Raw genomic sequence first — 26,470 nt, 5'->3', positions numbered from 1 at the left:
AGTGGTAAACACTCCATTTTGCCTGTTTAAAAATTGCAGTAGACTATGTTATAGGATTTGTATAGGCTCTGTGTGGCCAACACAGGACATTTGTGCCCTAGAATGGTACTCCAGTATCAGATAGACAAAGTGTTATTATATGGTACACTGTTTTTCTGAAGGTTACATATGTGGCTGGAGGCGCAATGGCCCAGTGGTTAGGGCAGCGGACTCACGGTCATAGGATCGCGGTTTCGATTCCCAGACCGGGCGTTGTGAGTGTTTATTGAGCGAAAACACCTAAAAGCTCCACGAGGCTCCGGCAGGGGATGGTGGCGAACCCTGCTGTACTCTTTCACCACAACTTTCTCTCACCCTTACTTCCTGTTTCTGTTGTGCCTGTAATTTCAAGTGGCCAGCCTTGTCACACTCTGTGTCATGCTGAATATCCCCCCCGAGAGCTACGTTAAGGGTATACGTGTCTGTGGAGTGCTCAGCCACTTGCACGTTAATTTCACAAGCAGGCTGTTCCGTTGATCAGATCAACTGGAACCCTCGATGTTGTAAGTGACGGAGTGCCAACAATCTTCTCTGAGAAGGTTTTTGTACATTTTTTTTTTTTTCGATAAGTACTTTTGAAAGCTCCCTACTGCATCCGGGTAGAGAAATTTCTTTGTGTTGTGTGTGTTTTGTGTCACATGTAGGAATTTTAAAATGTTGTGGTGGTGTTGTGCATGGGTGATTGTTTGTTTTGACATTGTTGTCTGTCATGCTGGTCTTTGACCTAATGTATCGCATTAGGTCTGAATTGTTTGTGTTTATTGCTTGTCAGCAGTGTGAATTCATTGTGTTTCTGTGTTTATGTCAATGTTTTTGTTTTCTGTGGCTGTTTTTGGTTTCAGGAGTGGCAAACCTCCCTGCTTTGTTTGTTTACTTCTCTATTCTCCCCACCCCCTTTTCTCCTTCCCCCTGTGGCCACTTGCCATTCCTCTGTGTCACCTACATCGGACGACATATCTGAGGAATCAGAAAATGGGAGACGAAGGTTATAGGGAGTCTATTTCTGAATGTGTTAATGTTGATTTTGTTGTTGGTGTTGGTGCTGGTTGGTGACAGTTAGGGTGTGGTGTATGGGTTTTTGGGAGTGGAATATGAGTCCTATTTTTCTCTTCTTCGTTTAGTGCTTCTATAGTTGTTGTTGTTGGTGGTGTTGTTGTTGTTGTTGTTTCTCTTCTTGGTGGTGCTGATCAGGGTGTCGTTCGGTTGGGCTGGCTTGTTGGTTGCTGATGTTCTTTCATTTCCTGGCTGTGCACATGGCAGTGTGGGTCGCAGTGCTGGTTTTTGCATTGGTTTTCTTGTTGTTGTGGTTGTTTTTGTTGTTGTTATTTTTCTTCTTGTTTTTGTTGCTGTTGCTCCTTGTATATTGGGCAACCTGCGTGACACCTACAATAGCCCAGGGTTGACCGAAGCCTTGTTAGAATGGAAACTCTATGGATGCCTATCATATATACAATAATCACTCGCCATATCGCTGTTCACCTATCGCGTCCACAATACATCGCGGATTTTTCTGGCTCATATATGTAAATTGATACCACGGACTCCTCAGTGTATTGTAGGGTTTTGTGGCCAATAAATATTTGTTTTTTTGTTTTTTTTAGATTTTAATTATTTCTGTGGTAAAATATGCATTTTTACGCCTAAAAATTAAATGAAAATACAGTACAATACTGCACTGTATAACACATTAATTAAAATATATTAAAAGAAAATACGTAGTGTACCGTAGATGAATAAACAAAGAATCGCACATACTCTATGGAAAACGAAACTAGAGAGAAGTGTGTGTGTGTGGTGCTGTTTAAATATATACAAATTATAATAATAATAATAATAAATATATATATATATATACAGTACAATACTGTTTCTACTTCGCAGATTTTTACCTATCGCGAGGGGTGGGGGGAATAACTGAGGGATTACTGTTCACACACACGCACACACATTTCGCTCAGGCGTAGCGATACTGGTAACCTGCTGTGTCTCCCTCCACCGCTTGACAATCGGCTTTGGCTTGTTTATGTCCCTGTAGCGGTTCGGCAAAATGAGGTTGATAGAATATGCTTAGACAAAGAAAATTAGTTCCGGGGTCGATTAATTCGATTAAAGCCTCTCGTGGCTACGCCCCAGCATGGCCGCAGTCGTATGATTTTAAAAATATGAGAACAAATAGTAAGAGAAGAGTTATCTTTCTTACTTTTTTGTTGATGTTAAGGGAGACAACTGTAATTCTTTATCGTGCCGTCCTTACAGAACCAACTTTCTCTGCCCTGTCCTACATAACATAATAATGATGAGTCAGCCTACAAGTAAGGCTCCTTAATACCTCTCTGTTTTTTGTTTTTTTTTCTCTGGGCCCATCTTTCTGCAGCCAGCTGGTTAGGTCGCCCAATATCTTCTCTTTTTCTACGCCAGTCCTTCTGTTGCCAGCTGGTAAAGCCACCCGCTAACTCCCCTGTCCGTCTGTCTCACTCCAGTAATGTCTTTGTGTAGCCAGTCCTTCCGTAGTCAACTGGTAAGATCCTCCTAGATCTTTCTCTCTCTCTCTCTGCCTTTCTCATTCCGTAGCCAGCGGAATTCTAGTTTAAACACCCCCATAACCCCTCTTTTACTCGTTTCAGTCATCTGACTGTGGTCATGCTGGAGCACCGCCTTTAGTCGAGCAAATCGACCGCAGGACTTATTCTATCGGTCACTTTTTGCCGAACCGCTAAGTGACGGGGACGTAAACACACCAGCATCGGTTGTCAAGCGATGTTGGGGGGAGACCAACACAGACACACAAACCCACATATATATATACATATATACGACGGGCTTCTTTCAGTTTCTGTCTACCAAATCCACTCACAAGGCTTTGGTCGGCCCGAGGCTATAGTAGAAGACACTTGCCCAAGGTGCCATGCAGTGGGACTGAACCCAGAACCATGTGGTTGGTAAGCGAGCGAGCTACTTACCACAAAGCCACTCCTACACCTCATAACATTTCACTTTTTGAAATTTTCTCAAAATTTTTGCAAATTTGTGTTCTACACACGGGATTTTATACGATTTTGAAAAAAAAAAGAAAAAAAATTATGGTCGATTTAGCTGTTGTTTTTAGCACATCTCATGATCACCCGATACCTTCCTTGTTTCTTTGTCACTCTGACATATATTGATGTTTTTCTATATTTTTCTCCCCGTTAACACATTTAATAGAATGATGATACACCCAAGGGCGGTCCATTGCTGAGATTTAAGCAAAAACTTTGGATTGTCTGCATTTAAAATTCTGATTTTTAAAAAAAATTCGAAAAAAAAAGCGGAAATTTTATGATTTATTGGATGGTGGGGGAATTAAAAAAAATTTTTAAATTATTATTTGCATAATCGCATGAATTCCTGTGTGTAGAACACAAATTCATTAAAATTCTTTGAAAATTCCCCCAAAATATAAAAAATTATGAGGAGTTATAATGGGGTGCTAAAACCAAAATTATGCCATAATGTCACCCAATATCTCTCAAGATCTTTCTGTAGCCAGCTGGTAAAGCTACCCAGTACCTTCTCTCTGTCTTCCAGTGTGTCACCAAATGTTCAAAACTTAGGTTATCATAAAACCAGGAGTTAAGACAAACATGAAGGAAAGATCTAGAAGCTAAATCATTTGTACATTATCTACATTCGACGGATATTTGTCTTCATCTTGTTTGTTGCTAACACAACGTTTCGGCTGATATACCCTCTAGTCTTCATCAGGTGTCTTGCGGAAATTTTGAACCTGGGTTCTCATTCCTAAGGTATTTTTCAATGTTGTTGTTATTATTATTATTATTATTCAGGTCACTGACTGGAATCGATCTCGGGGTTAGTAGCCCACACTCTTAACCACTATGCTGTATGCATATAATAATAATAATCATCATCATCATCATCATTTAACGTCCACTTTCCATGCTAGCATGGGTTGGACGATTTGACTGAGGACTGGTGCAACTGGATGGCTACAACAGGCTCCAATCTAATTTGGCAGAGTTTCTACAGCTGGATGCCCTTCCTAATGCCAACCACTCAGAGAGTGTAGTGGGTGCTTTTACTTGTCACCCGAATAATAATAATAATAATAATAATAAATAAACTAATATACAGTTCTATATTTAAGAGATGATGAATTATGTACATTATTTACGATTGACAGATATTTATCTTCATCTTGTTTGTTGTTAACACGTTTCGGCTGATATACCCTCCAGCCTTCATCAGGTGTCTTGGGGAAATTTCGAACCTGGGTTCTCATTCCTAAGGTATTTTTCGATGTTATTATTATTATTGTTTAGGTCACTGCTTGGAATCGAACTCGGAATCTTGGGGTTAGTAGCCCGCGCTCTTGACCACTATGCCTATGGTTATATGCGCGGGCTACTAACCCCAAGATTCCGAGTTCGATTCCAATCACACTTTACTATCTTAAAAAAAAAGGCTGACATTTTAGATGATGTGGTCCTAGGATTCCCTGCAATTTGAAAAAAAACACAGGATGGTCATGTTTGGAATGCTTTGATCATAAATCCACTCAACCAGGTTGACCTGGGGCTGAACAACAACAAAGTAGACTCTACATGGTTGTGGTTGCTTCATGAGCTAGAAACAGTAGCTAAATCTCCTTCAACTCAAACCATACCATATTGGATAAGTAGGACCAGGCTTCACTGCATACAGAAAAAAAAACTGGGATGTTCATGGTTGGAGGAATTTTGATTATAGACTTGCTAGATCAGACCTAATATGGTAATAAACAGCAACATCGCCTGTCTCATTTAATGACACTGAGAATGCCATAACATAGTCCATGTATCTGCTAGAAATAGCAGTTAATGTAGCTTTCATATCATACTATATCGTATTTAAAAAACCACAGAACACATTCAATTATGTAGTCTTAGATATACTGTTCCTCGGTAAATACCAACATAGTCCATGTATCTGCTAGAAATAGCAGTTAATGTAGCTTTCATATCATACTATATCGTATTTAAAAAAAAAAAACAGAACACATTAAATTATGTAGTCTTAGATATACTGTTCCTCAGTAAATACCAACATAGTCCATGTATCTGCTAGAAATAGCAGTTAATGTAGCTTTCATATCATGCTATATCATATTTTTAAAAAAACCAGAACACATTAAATTATGTAGTCTTAGGTATATTGTTCCTCAGTAAATACCAACATAGTCCATGTATCTGCTAGAAATAGCAGTTAATGTAGCTTTCATATCATACTATATCGTATTTAAAAAACCACAGAACACATTCAATTATGTAGTCTTAGATATACTGTTCCTCGGTAAATACCAACATAGTCCATGTATCTGCTAGAAATAGCAGTTAATGTAGCTTTCATATCATACTATATCGTATTTAAAAAAAAAAAACAGAACACATTCAATTATGTAGTCTTAGATATACTGTTCCTCGGTAAATACCAACATAGTCCATGTATCTGCTAGAAATAGCAGTTAATGTAGCTTTCATATCATGCTATATCATATTTAAAAAAAAAACCAGAACACATTAAATTATGTAGTCTTAGATATACTGTTCCTCAGTAAATACCAACATAGTCCATGTATCTGCTAGAAATAGCAGTTATTGTAGCTTTCATATCATACTATATCGTATTTAAAAAAAACAGAACACATTCAATTATGTAGTCTTAGATATACTGTTCCTCAGTAAATACCAACATAGTCATTGTATCTGCTAGAAATAGCAGTTAATGTAGCTTTCATATCATACTATATCGTATTTAAAAAAAAAAAACAGAACACATTAAATTATGTAGTCTTAGATATACTGTTCCTCAGTAAATACCAACACAGTCCATGTATCTGCTAGAAATAGCAGTTAATGTAGCTTTCATATCATACTATATCGTATTTAAAAAAAACAGAACACATTAAATTATGTAGTCTTAGATATACTGTTCCTCAGTAAATACCAACATAGACCATGTATCTGCTAGAAATAGCAGTTAATGTAGCTTTCATATCATACTATATCGTATTTAAAAAAAACAGAACACATTCAATTATGTAGTCTTAGATATACTGTTCCTCAGTAAATACCAACATAGTCCATGTATCTGCTAGAAATAGCAGTTAATGTAGCTTTCATATCATACTATATCGTATTTAAAAAAACAAAAAACAGAACACATTAAATTATGTAGTCTTAGATATACTGTTCCTCAGTAAATACCAACATAGTCCATGTATCTGCTAGAAATAGCAGTTAATGTAGCTTTCATATCATACTATATCGTATTTAAAAAAAAAAAAACAGAACACATTCAATTATGTAGTCTTAGATATACTGTTCCTCAGTAAATACCAACATAGTCCATGTATCTGCTAGAAATAGCAGTTAATGTAGCTTTCATATCATACTATATCGTATTTAAAAAAAAAAAACAGAACACATTAAATTATGTAGTCTTAGATATACTGTTCCTCAGTAAATACCAACATAGTCCATGTATCTGCTAGAAATAGCAGTTAATGTAGCTTTCATATCATACTATATCGTATTTAAAAAAAACAGAACACATTAAATTATGTAGTCTTAGATATACTGTTCCTCAGTAAATACCAACATAGTCCATGTATCTGCTAGAAATAGCAGTTAATGTAGCTTTCATATCATACTATATCGTATTTAAAAAAAAAAAACAGAACACATTCAATTATGTAGTCTTAGATATACTGTTCCTCAGTAAATACCAACATAGTCCATGTATCTGCTAGAAATAGCAGTTAATGTAGCTTTCATATCATACTATATCGTATTTAAAAAAAAAAAACAGAACACATTCAATTATGTAGTCTTAGATATACTGTTCCTCAGTAAATACCAACATAGTCCATGTATCTGCTAGAAATAGCAGTTAATGTAGCTTTCATATCATACTATATCGTATTTAAAAAAAAAAAACAGAACACATTAAATTATGTAGTCTTAGATATACTGTTCCTCAGTAAATACCAACATAGTCCATGTATCTGCTAGAAATAGCAGTTAATGTAGCTTTCATATCATACTATATCGTATTTAAAAAAAAAAAACAGAACACATTAAATTATGTAGTCTTAGATATACTGTTCCTCAGTAAATACCAACATAGTCCATGTATCTGCTAGAAATAGCAGTTAATGTAGCTTTCATATCATACTATATCGTATTTAAAAAAAACAGAACACATTAAATTATGTAGTCTTAGATATACTGTTCCTCAGTAAATACCAACATAGTCCATGTATCTGCTAGAAATAGCAGTTAATGTAGCTTTCATATCATACTATATCGTATTTAAAAAAAAAAAACAGAACACATTCAATTATGTAGTCTTAGATATACTGTTCCTCAGTAAATACCAACATAGTCCATGTATCTGCTAGAAATAGCAGTTAATGTAGCTTTCATATCATACTATATCGTATTTAAAAAACCACAGAACACATTCAATTATGTAGTCTTAGATATACTGTTCCTCGGTAAATACCAACATAGTCCATGTATCTGCTAGAAATAGCAGTTAATGTAGCTTTCATATCATACTATATCATATTTAAAAAAAAACCCAGAACACATTAAATTATGTAGTCTTAGATATACTGTTCCTCAGTAAATACCAACATAGTCCATGTATCTGCTAGAAATAGCAGTTAATGTAGCTTTCATATCATACTATATCGTATTTAAAAAAAAAAAACAGAACACATTAAATTATGTAGTCTTAGATATACTGTTCCTCAGTAAATACCAACATAGTCCATGTATCTGCTAGAAATAGCAGTTATTGTAGCTTTCATATCATACTATATCGTATTTAAAAAAAACAGAACACATTCAATTATGTAGTCTTAGATATACTGTTCCTCAGTAAATACCAACATAGTCATTGTATCTGCTAGAAATAGCAGTTAATGTAGCTTTCATATCATACTATATCGTATTTAAAAAAAAAAAACAGAACACATTAAATTATGTAGTCTTAGATATACTGTTCCTCAGTAAATACCAACACAGTCCATGTATCTGCTAGAAATAGCAGTTAATGTAGCTTTCATATCATACTATATCGTATTTAAAAAAAACAGAACACATTAAATTATGTAGTCTTAGATATACTGTTCCTCAGTAAATACCAACATAGACCATGTATCTGCTAGAAATAGCAGTTAATGTAGCTTTCATATCATACTATATCGTATTTAAAAAAAACAGAACACATTCAATTATGTAGTCTTAGATATACTGTTCCTCAGTAAATACCAACATAGTCCATGTATCTGCTAGAAATAGCAGTTAATGTAGCTTTCATATCATACTATATCGTATTTAAAAAAACAAAAAACAGAACACATTAAATTATGTAGTCTTAGATATACTGTTCCTCAGTAAATACCAACATAGTCCATGTATCTGCTAGAAATAGCAGTTAATGTAGCTTTCATATCATACTATATCGTATTTAAAAAACCACAGAACACATTAAATTATGTAGTCTTAGATATACTGTTCCTCAGTAAATACCAACATAGTCCATGTATCTGCTAGAAATAGCAGTTAATGTAGCTTTCATATCATACTATATCGTATTTAAAAAAAAACAAAACAGAACACATTAAATTATGTAGTCTTAGATATACTGTTCCTCAGTAAATACCAACATAGTCCATGTATCTGCTAGAAATAGCAGTTAATGTAGCTTTCATATCGTACTATATCGTATTTAAAAAAACCCAGAACACATTAAATTATGTAGTCTTAGATATACTGTTCCTCTGTAAATACCAACATAGTCCATGTATCTGCTAGAAATAGCAGTTAATGTAGCTTTCATATCATATTATATCGTATTTAAAAAAAAAACAGAACACATTAAATTATGTAGTCTTAGATATACTGTTCCTCGGTAAATACCAACATAGTCCATGTATCTGCTAGAAATAGCAGTTAATGTAGCTTTCATATCATATTATATCGTATTTAAAAAAAAAACAGAACACATTAAATTATGTAGTCTTAGATATACTGTTCCTCAGTAAATACCAACAGGGTAGATGGTCTTGCCTGATGCATCTTTGATCATTGGTCTGCTTATACAAGCTTGGCCTGGGGTTAAATGGTAACAACAGCAGCAGCAGCATGAAATAAAGGCACACAAGAAAGGTATGGACGGACAGGAGGGAGGAGAGAAGTGGAAGGCGGAGAAGAGAGAGATGAAAGAAAGAGTGGGTAGGAGAGAAGGAGAGAGAGAGATGAAAGAAAGAGTGGGTAGGAGAGAAGGAGAGAGAGAGAGGGAGAGAACCCTTATATAGTCAATTGAAGTTGATCTGCTAGAAATTACAGCAAATCTCCCTCAATTCACATACTATGAGCTTAAAAAGAAAAAAATGAAGGACCCATATGTTTGGGAAAAAAATAAAAGGGACAATGACATTTGGAGTGTCTTACTCATTGGAAGCAAACTAATAACACAACAACAATAACAACAAAAACGACGACACAGGTATAAATAAATGTATACATCATTCAATCATATATATATATATATACACAGTGTAGGTTTTATACACAAATATATACAGTTTAGCAAAAGAACATGCAATTGTGAACAATCATGTATGTACAATGTGTGTATACACACACACAAACATATATATACACACATACATATATATATATATATATACATACAAAAATATGAGGAATGACCAGCAAAAGTGGATTCCTATATGCTAGAAATAGATGCCAAATCATCTAACCACGGCATCTATTTCTAGCATATAGGAGTCCACTTTTGCTGGTCATTCCTCTTATTTTTGTATGTAATATAATTTTAATCTTCGGATTTTTTTAATATGCTAGACCACTGGTTTTAATTGATTAATATCAATTTTTACCCTCATTATTAAATTATATATATATTTACATTTAGTATTTTTTAAAATTCTTTTATTTGTTTCAGTCACATTGGACTGCTGCCATGCTGTAGCATCACCTTGAAATGTTTAGTCAATCAAATTAACCTCAGTATTTTTTTTTTTTTTTTTTTTAAGTCTGGTACTTATTCTATCAGTCTCTTTCTGATGAACTACTAAGTTATGGGGGATGTAATGAAACCAATACTAGTTGGCAGAAAGTAAGAGACACGCACATACACATGTATACATACACTCACCCCTGAATGTTTGGGATAAAGCTGACAATTCCTTTATTGAGGAACAGCTTGATATATTGGTGAACAGCCAATGGCATTGAAGAGCATAAAGATTAAAGGTGTATATGAGAAAAAGTGGACACAGAAGACTGGAAGCCATCTGAATAATGGAAAAGAGTTACCTGTATCATGATGTTCCATGCCTGGTATCAAGATGCCAACATCATGACTGTTGCTCAATGCTCTGTAAAGGCTGTAAGATGTAACATGGACAGCTGCAACAGAGACTATGAAGCCATGGCCTGCAGGAAGGGACACAGCAGGTGTTCTGACTGTCCACAAACTGGGAGTCATCCCATGTCTTTAAACAAGGCTTTAGACTCGATTCAGACAGCTATGGTCAAATCCCGGCTGGAGAGGGTTGCTGTTGGAAGACCGTATGTGTGGCAGCAGGATTCGACTCCTTGCCATATATCTGGAAAGTGTCAGAAGTTGTTGTCAGAGAATCTCTACAACTTCACCAGCCTCAATTACTGCCCTCCTAATTTCTCCGATTGTCTCCTCCATTGGACACTAAACTCTGCTTGTGAAGACCTGTTGGGGGCAAGCGAAAGCGAAATCGTGATGGCACCACCTTTCGAGCGTGATCATTACCAGCGTCGCCTTCCTGGCACTTGTGCCGCAGCTTCGCGTTCCTGGCTCGTGAAAAGTCATTCAAGCGAGGTCATTGCCAGTGCCACTGGACTGGCTCCTGTGCCAGTACCGCCTGACTGGCCTTTGTGCCGGTGGCACGTAAAAACACCCACTATACTCTTGGAGTGGTTGGCGTTAGGAAGGGCATCCAGCTGTAGAAACTCTGCCAAATCAGATTGGAGCCTGGTGTAGCCATCTGGTTTCACCAGTCCTCAGTCAAATCGTCCAACCGATGCTAGCATGGAAAGCGGATGTTAAACGATGATGATAATGTAATCCCATGAATTACTATGTGTATATGGGGAAGGAGGAAAAGCATGGTTGAGCAAGACCTCAACCTCTCTGTCTGCAACGCCAAGGCTGAGCTGGTGGCCAAAATCAAAGTGTTCAAGGATCTTCCCAGGGACACAGTGAGCAACGCATGCACCAAGTTCTGGAGCCATCTTGAGGTCACGAAGGTAGTAACTTTAAATAGACTGTTATTTCCAAACCATAATATAGTTGATATTTAAAAAATTTTTAAGTTACTTTTATTTGTCGATGAAATATTGTTGTTTTCTTTTCCTGCTATGCAAACTGTCAAATTTATCCTGAACACCCTGTATATTAAGGGCATCTGCACAGTTTCTGTTGCCCGAATTTATTCACAACACTAGTTGGGGCTATAGTAGAAGACACTTGCCAAAGGTGCTATGCAACCATATATATATATGTGTGTGTGTGTGTGTGTGTGTGTGTATGTATATATGTGTGTGCATATATATATATATATATATATATATATATATATATATATATATATATATATATATATATATACATGTATGTGTATATATATAAATGTATGCATATAATATATATATATATATATAGGTGCGGGGGTGGATATTTGCTAAGAAGCTTGCTTCCCAAACACATGGTTCTGAGTTCAGTCCCACTGCATAGCTTCTTGGGTGAGTGTCTTCTATTATAGCCTTGGGCCGACCAAAGCCATGTCAAATATATATACATACATACATATATATATATATATATATATATATATATATATACATATATATATATATATATATATATATATATATATATATAATGTATGTATATGTATATATATACATATACATATATATAAATATAATGTATGCATGTGTTTATATATATATATATATAATGTATGCATGTGTTATATATGTATATATGTGTGTGTGTGTGTGCATGCACATATGTATATGCTATCTATTGATATGTATATGTATACATACATTATATATGTATATATATACACACACACATATGCACATACATTTTGATGAGAACCTAGTTTCTTAAGAACATCCTGTCACACTTGTGTAATAGCTACAAAAACAAAGAAAAAAAATAAATGCCTAACTAAGTAAAAATTCACAAGGGGGCTGATAATGTGGCCCAGCTGACCTCCTACAAATAAGGGTCAAATCCCCTAGAAACCACAGGGGTAAATTTCTGAGATTTTTTGGGGGATAAAGTGAATTTTATATACCATTACATATGGTATACATAGATGTACATATATATATATATATATGTAACGGTTATAGGATTGCACGATGAAGATCATTTTTTTATAAGAAAATATTTATTTATGCCGTTACATTCTAGGTTGCCATACCACGACGGGTAGGCCAGTGTAATAGTATATAAAACATGCAAGGTTGAGAATGTAGGCCTGTATCTGTATGTTCCTTCTTTTATAGCAGTAATTGTATAGAGGGAGAGATGGTAGGGTTATAACGTTGGCGCCGTTGTCTGACAGTGGCTGACAGTAAAGTTATTTCTCCCTCTGCCAAGTTGTAGCTGATCAGCCAGGCATCTTTCTCCATGAGACGTCAAGTGACCACTGGTCACTAGAAAGTGAAAAGAGGAAGTTTTCTTGGAGTGTCCTGTTTATATAGCCATGAAGCAGGGCAGTGAGTGCAAAGGATTTAGCTTGTTTACCTCAATTCTAGATGGAGCAGAAGAGGTCAGAAAAGGATCAAGTGGTGGAGACCGCTTCGGCCTAGCTATTCAAATATGGGTAAAGTGGATCGAATCCACTTCACGCCTGCCAGGTTCCTATATATATATATACCGGAGTAAGCACATGAAATGTGCAACAAGGTGGAAAAAAAGAGTAGCATTTTGAGCCCATTTTTCTATTTAAGGTTTTCTTCGATATTTTTTTAATAGGGTGAATCTGTATTAAATTTATTTGGTCTGTGAATTACACATCATTGACTGTTAATTGAAACGACCAATCAAACGAATCCATGTGTTTTAAATTTCAAATTTTATATTACTTTCGATTGCATTGTTATCCTTTCTTCATTTCTAACAAAACTGTCCGATGAACGGGAACGTGAAACTCAGAGTAACGGTTTTTTTGTTATATTTCTGCTGCTTTTAAATAAAGTATATATATATATTTTTTTTTTTTTCTATACATATATATATATATGAATATAAATGTTGGCAGTGTATCATTCTAGCAATGCGTTTTTTTCTATTTGAAAATTAGTCTGCTGGAGACATGGTACAAATAGAATTAACCATGTGCCCAGAGTTTCATGACTGCTTGGAGACACAACACATACCATAAAAATCTTCCTCGTTTCAGTACCTCCATGGCAAGAAACTATTTCCAGCTTTTATTTTATAAACTGCATATATTAAATGATATATTTATCTCTGATTGGATGGAGTACTTTTTTTTTTATTAATCTCAGCTTAATGGAACAGTAAACGACAAATTGTGTGTGCGTGTGTATATATATATATATATTTCTGAACTTCGGTATATGGTGAAGCAAATATTTGCTGATCCCTTAATTATATTTATAAATATATATGAGCTTTTAAATAAGTTTCTCCACCAATAATGGTGCTTTCATACCGATGGGCTTGGTAAAAATTGTTAATTGTTAATTGATTTATTAATTAATAAATTGATAATCCTTTACCCTTTTAATTTGTATATATATATATATATATATATATATATATATATATATATATATGTATATATATATTATCATCATCATCATCGTTTAACGTCCGCTTTCCTTGCTAGCATGGGTTGGACGATTTGACTGATGAAACCGGATGGCAACACCAGGTTCCAATCTAAATTTGGCAGAGTTTCTACAGCTGGATGCCCTTCCTAACGCCAACCACTCAGAGAGTGTAGTGGGTGCTTTTACGTGTCACCCGCATGAAGGCCAGTCAGGCGATACTGGCAACGGCCACGCTCGAAATGGTGTCTTTTATGTGCCACCCGCACAAGCCAGTCCAGGGGCACTGGCAACGATCTCGCTCGAAAATCCTACGAAGGCCAGTCAGGCGGTACTGGCAACGGCCACGCTCTCAAAATGGTGCATCTTATGTGCCACCCGCACAAGAGCCAGTCCAGGGGAAAGACACACGCACACAGCCAAATATATATATATATATAAAATTTATTAATGAGGGTAGAAATTAATATTAATCAATTAAAACCAGTGGTCTAGCTGGAGCACCACCTTAAAGGGTATTAGTCAAAGAAACCGACCCCAGAACTTATTCTTTGCAAACCTAGTAATTATTCTATTGATCTCTTTTGCCAAACCCCTAAGTTATGGGGACATAAACACACCAGCATTTGTGGTCAAGTGATGGCAGGGGAACAAACACATACAAACAAACATATACACACACACACACACATATATATATGACGGGATTCTTTCAGTTTCCATCTACCAAATCCACTCACAAGTCTTTGGTTGGCCCGAGGCTATAGTAGAATACACTTGCCCAAGGTGCCACACATGTGGTTGGGAAGCAAGCTTCTTATGACACAGCCATGCGTCTGCCTTGGGTAAGTGCCTTCTACTTTAACCCCAGGCCAACCAAGGCCTTGTGAGTGAATGTGGTAGACAGAAGCTGTGTGGAAGTTCATCATACCAGAATTGAAAATAAGTCCCAGGGTCGATTTGTTTGATTAAACCCATCAGGTCTGTGTCCCAGCATGACTGCAGTCCAATTTCTGAGGCAAGTAAAAGATAAAAGATAAAGACAAACAGATAGAGGGCAAAGACTGGCAGGTAGACATACATATCCTTTGTGTCCAGTTTGTTTGCATATTTCTTAAATGTGAACATAGCCATTGTTATGTGTATGATATTTTCTCCTTTCCCATCCCGAACGGATTTTCATAAGGTAGCGATCCACACAAGGAATTAACAGTAGAAATTTCATGAGGAATACTAGAGCCGGTAGCAGGACGCAGTAGAAGCGAATGGATATGGCAATGAATGCTGGCGCCTTGATCCAGAAGGGAACAGCCATGACAAGCACATGGGCCGTAATTAAGAATAGGGTCATGTAGCCAAGCTTGGATTGGAAAAATCGCCATTCCTGCCAGTTTAGAGTATCTGAAATTGAAGGCACTGATGTTAGACCGAGAATGCTCATAGAGATGAGACCGAGAAGGCCAACACTGATAGATGTTTCACCAATCCAGTTCATCCGTGATGAAAGTTCGAATGAAAAGTTGGTGGTGTTTGTTGGTAAATGGATGTGACTGTGTTGGTACCATTCTGGCATTGAGGCTGGGGAGAGGATAATGGCACTGATCATGACATGCCAACAGCTGAACAGAAGTGCGAAGAGTCCAAGCATCTTGCGGGACTTCAACCACCGGTCCATGCAATGAGGAAAGCATTTGTATTTGGTGCCACGGCAAATCTGCAGAAAGGAAGCCAGACAGCCTGGAAGATAAGAGAGAGCAAGAAGTGTAATGGCCGTCAGACAGACTGGCTTGTTCAGAGCACTTAACGGCAAGTTACCGAGTGGAATTTTTATTTCTGGATGGGAACCGAAAAATATCCCAAACTCAATGGCACAGATGGCAAACCAGAAGAAGAAAACAGCAAACGTGAAAAGCGTAGGAACACCCCAGCCTGACATCAAAACCAACTGCCGACACTCCAACTCTCGGGCATTTCTTAAGCCCCCCATGTTTAAAGTAGAAAATCCCATATCGTGACAAAGTTCAGATATTGACATCGAAGCAGTTCTGTTATTCGAAGCGATGAGAACACGTCGACTCCCACCAAAAGAATCACTTTCAATGGCGTACGCTGAGAGAGTATTGAAGGCCTTGACAACATCTGCCTCGGGAAATCCATCAGCAAGGATTTCGGCAAGCGACTCTGCTTCGTCGTATTCAGTTCGGTTGGAGACATCGACCAGGATCTTGTCGGTGAGAAAATCCTTGTAGTTCTGGAGAATTGTAAAGATAGCATGATGTGGGACAGCAAGGATTAATATTCTAATATCGGTGTGAGTCAAACAGGTATGGTTGGACACGACATGGGCGTCTTCGAGTGTTTTGTCATTTTCAGCAAGTTTGTGGTCTTGAGTGCAACGGCTACCCATATACACAGAGTATCCAGACATTATAAGTCTTTTGGTAATGGCTCGGGCAAAATCTCCGGTGCCAAGTACGCCGATGATGTGTTTGTTGTTGTAAGCGACGTCGATTCCATTCATCTGGAAGAAAAATGAAAAAGAATGTGAACAAATGAAAAATTGAAATTAGGGTTAGGGTTACTCTCTTTTAAAATTTATCTACATATTTTGTATTTCTTTATCCACTCAATGCCTGCACCATCCATCCATCCATCAATTTAACCTTTCACTCAGCATTTACACACTTTTTCCATTTACCCATACAACATCCATACATTGTCTATCTTTCCACTCAACATCCACACACTGTCTCTATCTTTCCACTCAACATCCACACACTGTCTCTATCTTTCCACTCAACATCCACACACTGTCTCTATCTTTCCATTCAACATCTACACACTGTCTCTATCTTTCCACTCAACATCTACACACTGTGTCAATCTTTCCACTCAACATCCACACACTGTCTCTATCTTTCCACTCAACATCTACACACTGTGTCTATCTTTCCACTCAACATCTACACACTGTCTCTATCTTTCCACTCAACATCCACACACTGTGTCTATCTTTCCACCATCCACACACTGTGTCTATCTTTCCACTCAACATCTACACATTGTGACTATCTTTCCACTCAAAATCTACACACTGTCTCTATCTTTCCACTCAACATCCACACACTGTGTCTATCTTTCCACTCAACATCAACACACTGTCTCTATCTTTCCACTCAACATCTACACACTGTATTTATCTTTCCACTCAACATCTACACACTGTGTCTATCTTTCCACTCAACATCTACACACTGTCTCTATCTTTCCACTCAACATCTACACACTATCTCTATCTTTCCACCATCTACACTCTGTGTCAATCTTTCCACTCAACATCCACACACTGTGTCTATCTTTCCACTCAACATCTACACACTGTGTCTATCTTTCCACTCATCATCTACACACTGTCTCTATCTTTCCACTCAACATCTACACACTATCTCTATCTTTCCACCAGCTACACTCTGTGTCAATCTTTCCACTCAACATCCACACACTGTGTCTATCTTTCCACTCAACATCCACACACTGTGTCTATCTTTCCACTCAACATCTACACACTGTCTCTATCTTTCCACTCAACATCTACACACTATCTCTATCTTTCCACCATCTACACTCTGTGTCAATCTTTCCACTCAACATCCACACACTGTGTCTATCTTTCCACTCAACATCAACACACTGTCTCTATCTTTCCACTCAACATCTACACACTGTATTTATCTTTCCACTCAACATCTACACACTGTGTCTATCTTTCCACTCAACATCTACACACTGTGTCTATCTTTCCACTCAACATCTACACACTGTCTCTATCTTTCCACTCAACATCTACACACTATCTCTATCTTTCAACCATCTACACTCTGTGTCAATCTTTCCACTCAACATCCACACACTGTGTCTATCTTTCCACTCAACATCTACACACTGTGTCTATCTTTCCGCTCAACATCTACACACTGTCTCTATCTTTCCACTCAACATCTACACACTATCTCTATCTTTCCACCAGCTACACTCTGTGTCAATCTTTCCACTCAACATCCACACACTGTGTCTATCTTTCCACTCAACATCTACACACTGTGTCTATCTTTCCACTCAACATCTACACACTATCTCTATCTTTCCACCATCTACACTCTGTGTCAATCTTTCCACTCAACATCCACACACTGTGTCTATCTTTCCACTCAACATCAACACACTGTGTCTATCTTTCCACTCAACATCAACACACTGTCTCTATATTTCCACTCAACATCTACACACTGTATTTATCTTTCCACTCAACATCTACACACTGTCTCTATCTTTCCACCAGCTACACTCTGTGTCAATCTTTCCACTCAACATCCACACACTGTGTCTATCTTTCCACTCAACATCTACACACTGTGTCTATCTTTCCACTCAACATCTACACACTATCTCTATCTTTCCACCATCTACACTCTGTGTCAAGCTTTCCACTCAACATCCACACACTGTGTCTATCTTTCCACTCAACATCAACACACTGTCTCTATCTTTCCACTCAACATCTACACACTGTATTTATCTTTCCACTCAACATCTACACACTGTGTCTATCTTTCCACTCAACATCTACACACTGTGTCTATCTTTCCACTCAACATCTACACACTGTCTCTATCTTTCCACTCAACATCCACACACTGTGTCTATCTTTCCACTCAACATCAACACACTGTGTCTATCTTTCCACTCAACATCAACACACTGTCTCTATCTTCCACTCAACATCTACACACTGTATTTATCTTTCCACTCAACATCTACACACTGTCTCTATCTTTCCACTCAACATCTACACACTATCTCTATCTTTCCACCATCTACACTCTGTGTCAATCTTTCCACTCAACATCCACACACTGTGTCTATCTTTCCACTCAACATCAACACACTGTCTCTATCTTTCCACTCAACATCTGCACACTGTATTTATCTTTCCACTCAACATCTACACATTGTGTCTATCTTTCCACTCAACATCTACACACTGTGTCTATCTTTCCACTCAACATCTACACACTGTCTCTATCTTTCCAATCAACATCTACACACTATCTCTATCTTTCCACTCAACATCCACACACTGTCTCTATCTTTCCACCATCTACACACTGTGTCAATCTTTCCACTCAACACCTACACACTGTCTCTATCTTTCCACTCAACATCTACACACTGTCTCTATCTTTCCACTCAACATCCACACACTGTGTCTATCTTTCCACTCAACATCTACACACTGTCTCTATCTTTCCACTCAACATCTACACACTGTGTCTATCTTTCCACTCAACATCTACACAATGTCTATCTGTCCACTGAACATCTACACACTGCCTATTTTCCCACTCGACATCTACACACTGTCTTAATCCATTCAACATCAACACACTCTGTCAGTCAACTCTGTCAACAACCACACATTGTGTCTGTCTCGGCTTAATATCTACACACTGTATCTGTCTGTCTCTCAATATATCTAATTGCTTCTTTATCCAATCAATATAAATCCAGTCTGTCTGTCCAGTCACCAAGGACATACTGAAACTGCTGTTTAAGAGAATTTTCAGACTTGTCAAAGTGAAATCTTGGAAATGAGGTACGAATTAATTCAACAACCTAATCAGATCTGAGTGAGAGTTTAAACAGAATTTAATTAAGTTTAACTGATAAATTTCATCATTGGCAAAACATTGTTTTGTAAATTGATATTTTATTTATTTTATTTAAAAGGAATTACTGTTTTTACAAAATATTACATCATATGGCTGTCTATTGTTTTATATTTTAAAATTCCATCAAACCCCGAATCACATGTTGCATCTATATAACTCAATACACTCACACACACACATGTATGTAAGTTATGAATGTATGAATGTATTTATATACGAATATGTCTGTAAACACACACATGTATATATACATACACACACTCACTCAAACATATTCAATTACACCATATCCGTCTGCATTCTTTTTACAATGATTGGTTGAGAGACGTGCAAAAATTCATGTAAGTAGCATTATACATACATATATATATATATATAAGTCAGTAAATAGTGGGGTTGTGTTAACCACACGTGGAGAAATGATAGGAAAATGAAAAATAATAATAAGGCAGAATGAAAAATAATGCTTCCAGTTTAGCATTCTGCCTTATTATTATTTTTCATTTTCATATATATATATATATATATATATATATATATATATATATAGAGAGAGAGAGAGAGAGAGAGAGAGAATGGAGGTCTGGATGGGTAGATAGATATACACACACACGTATATATATACAAACACATACATCACACAATGTACAATCAACAGTAACAGCTCCTTACCAAACACACCATATGTGTGTGTCACTATGCTAAACCACTTTTGGCTCCCTTCTCTCCTAACACCACCAGATTCCAGCCTGCACCAGCCTGCCCCAGAGCGATCCTCCCTGCACCAGCCCACAGTAACTGTTCGCAAGCCTTACTTAAACAATATGTAACCTTTTAGAAACCCAACTCCACACATGCCATACACAGAGGAAACACATGACAAAGCGTTATGAATATCGTTGAAGCTTTCCAACTCCACTTCATGCTAGCCACTTACTCTTTTACTCTTTTACTCTTTTACTTGTTTCAGTCATTTGACTGTGGCCATGCTGGAGCACCGCCTTTTAGTCGAGCAAATCGAACCCAGGACTTATTCTTTGGATGCCTAGTACTTATTGTATCGGTCTCTCTTTTGCCGAACCGCTAAGTTACGGGGACGTAAACACACCAGCATCGGTTGTCAAGCGATGTTGGTGGGGTGCCGAACACAAACACACAGCCGACCATTAAGAGATGCATCCCCCTGGCAGCAGAGTGGCACATTCACCACCAATTGCCTCCACCTGTGCACTACCGAGATGTTTCCCTGCTCCTGCACACCTGGAGCAGGGTCAATGGATTGACACCTATTACAGTTCCCAACCACCTTTTGAATGTGTTGTCTAGTAACGTTGGAGTCAACCCTCCTGGCAAGGTGATACTGTTATTTATGACATCGTTCGTGCGTTTGTACTGGTTTTAGCTTTAGGGTTTTAGGGTTAGGGTTCGAGTTTTAGAGTTAGGGTTAGTTTTAGGGTTATGATTATTTTTGCCATAACCTTACTCATAACCCTAAACCTAACCCTAACCCTAAAACCCTATAACTCATAAACCATAACCCTAACCCCAACCCTGACCCTAACCCTAAAACCCTAAACTCTTAACTAGGGAATAATGATATAATTAAACAGGGAATAACACTCTTGACACCGGCAAAAATTATTGTTTACAAAAACAGCAGTAACTGTATTCAGCTGAATAGACGTCAGTGATTGGTTGAAATTACAAAAACACGTTAAATTTAACGTGAATAACTTATTAAGAAGAAATTTTTGTTAAGAAGGCTAAGAGAAAAAGATGTTTTATATGACACATTCTACCAGTATCCCAAGTTTGAAAGTGGTTCGTTAAGAAAACAAGTGGTGCCCGTCAAATCAGAAAGATCCATACAGGGTTCTATCCAAGCCCCTATGATGCATAGCATGCAGTCTCCTTAGTTCAGAATCACTTGGCCGACACACTACAGCTATCCCCTGCTACAAATCTTCATTCACCCTGGTTAGAATGTCTACCTTGTTATTTTCTGAAGGCTTCAAACCAAAATTTGGCAGGTAGCTCTCTCAGAACCCCTAGGTGGCGCTTTACTAATGTCTCTGCAGCCCCTTCGTTTCAAACCCACTTTTCATTGGTGATCACTGATCCTACCCAGCCAAGCAGAGTAGCTGAATCAGTTTGGATTTCGATGGGGCACAGCCCCCATTTCAGGGCCAGATTCACCCCCTTCAGTACTGCATCCAACTCAGCCATGTTGATGTGGTTGTAATCATCTGCTTTTTAAAGCCAGGCCACATCCTCCACTTCAATGCCTCCGATTTCCAGTACAACCCCTATTGCTATGCTGCTAGCATCACACCATATAGTCCCATTCTCCAATTTGAGCACATACTAGTTTCCTCTTACTGTGTCTCCCGGTCTTGCCCCCTCTAGGATCTCCTGCATCATTGCCACCATTCCCTTTCCTACTTTCTCTCCCCAATTTGCCCTATCCGCTCATCTCTTGATGTAGCTGCACTTCCAGAAAATCGGATACTTTTTAATGTGTCAAGGCCGACAGGAAGTGGTCCAGCTTCCTAGGGCTTAAATAGCAGTAGTATATTCCCTTATTGGGACTGTCACGTTAAGTTGGCAGTATACAACTACTTTATATATATATATATATATATATATATATATAGTGGAGGGGCAATGGCCCAGTGGTTAGGGCAGCGGTCTCGCGGTCGTAGGATCGCAGTTTCGATTCCCAGACTGGGCGTTGTGAGTGTTTATTGAGCAATTGAGCAAAAACACCTAAAGATCCACGAGGCTCCGGCAGGGGATGGTGGCGAACCCTGCTGTACTCTTCCACCACAACTTTCTCTCACTCTTACTTCCTGTTTCTGTTGTGTCTGTAATTCAAAGGGTCAGCCTTGTCACGCTGAATATCCCCCGAGAACTACGTTAAGGGTACACGTATCTGTAGAGTGCTCAGCCACTACTTGCACGTTAATTTCACGAGCAGGCTGTTCCGTTGATCGGATCAACTGGAACCCTCGTCGTCGTAACCGTTGGAGTGCCAACCATATATTTATATATATATATATATATATATATATATATATATATATTTATATATATATATATATATATATATATATATATATATATATATATATATATATACATGACGGACTTCTTTCAGTTTCCATCTACCATAGTAGAAAACACATGCTGAAAGTGTCACAAAGTGGGACTGAGTTTGGAACCAAGTGGTTAGGAAGTAAGCTTCTTAGCATCACAGAGTGATGAAATTTCATGGAAAATGATGAATAATATCCCACATTTTCCACTTTCATTTTGTGATCGTAAGTTGAAACAATATCACACATAAAAGCACCAACGCACACACTTACTCTCTCTCTCTCTCTCTCTCTCTCAAACACACACATGTATATATGTGTGTGCATATATATATATATATATATATATATATATATATATATATATATATATATATATACATACCTATATATATATATATATATACTCTTACTCTTTTACTTGTTTCAGTCATTTGACTGCGGCCATGCTGGAGCACCACCTTTAGTCGAGCAAATTAACCCCAGGACTTATTCTTTGGAAGCCTAGTACTTATCCTATCGGTCTCTCTTGCCGAACTGCTAAGTTACGGGGTCGTAAACACACCAGCATCAGTTGTCAAGCGATGTTGGGAGGACAAACACAGACACACAAACATATACACACACATGCATATACATATATATATATATATTTAATTATATGTATTTCTTCTATCTTAATGAATAAAAATTCTTCAGATAGAATTAATGGGTTAATAGAAACCAAGGTAGCAAAGAACACAAAATAACTGTGGTGTAGTTCCTGTTTTTGAGGTAGAAACTCCTTGAAATTTTGGGTATTTGAGTATATTTTAAAAAATTAAGGAATGGAGAATATAACATGCGTTTTCTCCATTCCTTAAATTTTTATATATACATATACGACGGGCTTCTTTCAGTTTCCGTCTACCAAATCCACTCACAAGGCTTTGGTTGGCCCGAGGCTATAGTAGAAGACACTTGCCCAAGGTGCCACGCAGTGGGACTGAACCCAGAACCATGTGGTTGGTAAGCAAGCTACTTACCACACAGCCACTCCCACTACAAAAGTGGCATAAGAACGCAAAACATCCAGACAGTTAGGGGATACAAAAAAGGGACAACAAAGCATCCAGAAAGACGATACAAAGAAAACAAGGACAAGTCATTTGGAGTTTTCTTTCCTCAGTCAAGTTCCAGCTTATCTTTGCAATTTCGGCTGGTTATACTCGAGATTGCTCCAATCTGGCCTGGACTTACTGCCTTGCTGGAGCCATGAAGGGTTTTAGTTGAACAAATTGCTCTCAGTACCCAACTTTAAGCGGTTTATATAAAGATCTTCGCTTGCTAACAAAAAAAAAAAAAAAAGCAGCCTGCCGGGTGTTAACGAATATGACAAAATTTGCACAAACGAACCTAGGGGTGGAGGGCGAGAGGACTTTCGGAAAATTCACAAGATCCGATTTTTCCGTCATAACTTTCGGGAAAATGGATATATATTGTTTTTGTTTTTTTTATGGAATCCCTCGTTTTTGGTTATGGAGGATACGATTCTGAAAAAAAAAAATTTTTTTAATCGCATTTTCAAAATTTCAATATCAATATTGCAGTTTTGTGAGATTTGGCTGTTATTTCTTGCATGTGGATAGCCTGTTTGAAGGCCAAGGCCATAGAATTGGGAGGGAAGGGGATTGGGGTGTACTCTTTACTCTTTTACTTGTTTCAGTCATTTGGCTGCGGCCATGCTGGAGCACCACCTTTAGTCGAGCAAATCGACTTATTCTTTGAAAGCCTAGTACTTATTCTATCGGTTTCTCTTTTGCTGACCCGCTAAGTTACGGGGACGTAAACACACCAGCATCAGTTGTCAAGCGATGTTGGGGGGACAAACACACACACACACACACAAAATATTGAAAAACATCAATACATGTCAATGATAAAGAAACGAGGAAAGTACCAGATGGTCATGAGATGTGCTAAAAACAACAGCTAAATCGCCCTTTAATAGCACACAATTTTTTATATATAAAATTGTATGGATTCTCGTGGGAAGAAATTCGCAAAAATTTTCTGAAAATTCCAAAATATAAAAAAGTTATGAGAGGCTATTGTTGTTGGCACTGCCGGAGCCTAGTGGAGCTTTTAGGTGTTTTCGCTCAATAAACACTCACAACGCCCGGTCTGGGAATCGAAACCGCGATCCTATGACCGCGAGTCCGCTGCCCTAACCACTGGGCCATTGCGCCTCCACTATGAGAGGCTATAAGGGGTGCTTAGACCATATTTCCTCCACTCCACTCACAACTTACTGGTTATCGCAAACGTTACCACAATATAGCTTGCAGGCTTGCACTCTCGAGCAAGGTACCCCGTAGTGGGATCAAATCTGCCCATCGGACATGACTTACGCGGCCGAGAAGTGAACACCTCAATCACACATCAGTGCTTACACCTTTTATCTATAGGTACATTTATCAATCGGATCCATCTTTCAACCTTGTATCTTTCCCCTTCTGCCCAGCATCCTGGGAAAGATTAAAAAAATAATGTTGACGTGGGCAGGATTTGAACTCAGAACATAAAGTAAAATAACGTGTTAAACAGCACAAGGTTTCTTTTCTTTTCTTCTTTTTCTTTTTTTGTTCTACTGCTTCCATGAATCGTGTGTTCTGGCTGCTATGTTTAGCGTGCAGAGATTCTTGTAGAGTTGACCCGTTATATAAGAGAGAACGTTAATTTGACTTTTGCCAGACTTGTAAACATCACCTGTTGTTTAGATTTGTAGAACCTTGTTATCAAAGCTATCCAGCCAACCGTGACTATCCCGTTTACTTTACATTATCCATTATCTAATGTGTCCGAAGGTTTTTAAGACGATAAGAGGGAAATTCTTTTAATGCTACTACTTCTAGCAAATTGAGTGACCACACACAGGTTCCCCGACGTTGGCTTTGGCAAGAGAGGTAGAGGAGAAAGACATGCAGAGAAAAAAGGAGGGAGGGAGAGGGAGAGGGAGAGAGAGAGAGAGACAAAGCGACGCGCGCGCGCGCACCGATGAATAGTGACGACAAGGTAGAAGAGGCATACAAACTTACCTTGTATTCCTTATCAAATGATCGAATGGAGTGTTCGTTTTTAAGTGTCCGAATGCGAATGTGAGTCTGACAAAGTTTGTGTTCTCAATCTGCCTTAAATTAGCAGCAGTAGCAACAATAACTTTCTGTCTCTCTCTCTCTCTCTCTCATCATCTTTTTCCCTCTCTTTCTCTGCCATCTTGCCTCTTATTCTCTTCGTTTCTGTCTCTCTGTCTCTTACTATCTTTCCCCTCCACCGTTTTCTTCGCTCTCTCTCTCTCTCTCTCTCTCTCAAAGTATGAATGATTCCCGATAGATATATAAACAACGCTAGCTTGTATCTATAACCTCGATCTTACTGCAGACAGTGTTATATGTACTTTAAACTGACACAAAAGCTAAGATGGTTTCTTTCAATATTATTATTTTTTTTCCTATTTTAATATTTTCCACTGTACTCCCTGGATCACCCGAAGCCTCGCCAACCGCGCCGACGATGAATATAAGTTCTATAATTAAAATACAATAATATATATACACATGCGTGTGTGTGTGTCTTTGAATTTGCGATTGTCCCCCAACCAGTGATTGACAACCGTTGTTGGTTTGGTTTATGTCCCCCG

General features: G+C 37.8%; 1 protein-coding gene across 1 annotated transcript; it reads right to left on the bottom strand.

The window, feature by feature from the left end:
• Nucleotides 1-14,032: 14,032 nt before the first annotated feature.
• LOC106877438 (metalloreductase STEAP4) lies at nt 14,033-26,003 on the bottom strand. The gene is made up of 2 exons (XM_014926338.3): nt 25,869-26,003; nt 14,033-16,488 (listed from the first exon to the last, which is right to left on the bottom strand). The coding sequence occupies exon 2, from the start codon at nt 16,486-16,488 to the stop codon at nt 15,082-15,084; it is 1,407 nt and encodes a 468-aa protein (XP_014781824.1). The 5' UTR covers nt 25,869-26,003; the 3' UTR covers nt 14,033-15,081.
• Nucleotides 26,004-26,470: the final 467 nt, after the last annotated feature.

Source organism: Octopus bimaculoides, chromosome 30 (genome assembly GCF_046866305.1).
Source record: "Octopus bimaculoides isolate indiv1 chromosome 30, ASM4686630v1, whole genome shotgun sequence".
Lineage (NCBI taxonomy): Eukaryota > Metazoa > Mollusca > Cephalopoda > Octopoda > Octopodidae > Octopus > Octopus bimaculoides.
This window is presented reverse-complemented; position numbering and strand designations above follow the sequence as displayed.

Bases quoted from the DNA above. Each gene is read 5' to 3' on its own strand.
- LOC106877438 (XM_014926338.3), bottom strand. From the start codon at position 16,488: ATGAATGGAATCGACGTCGCTTACAACAACAAACACATCATCGGCGTA.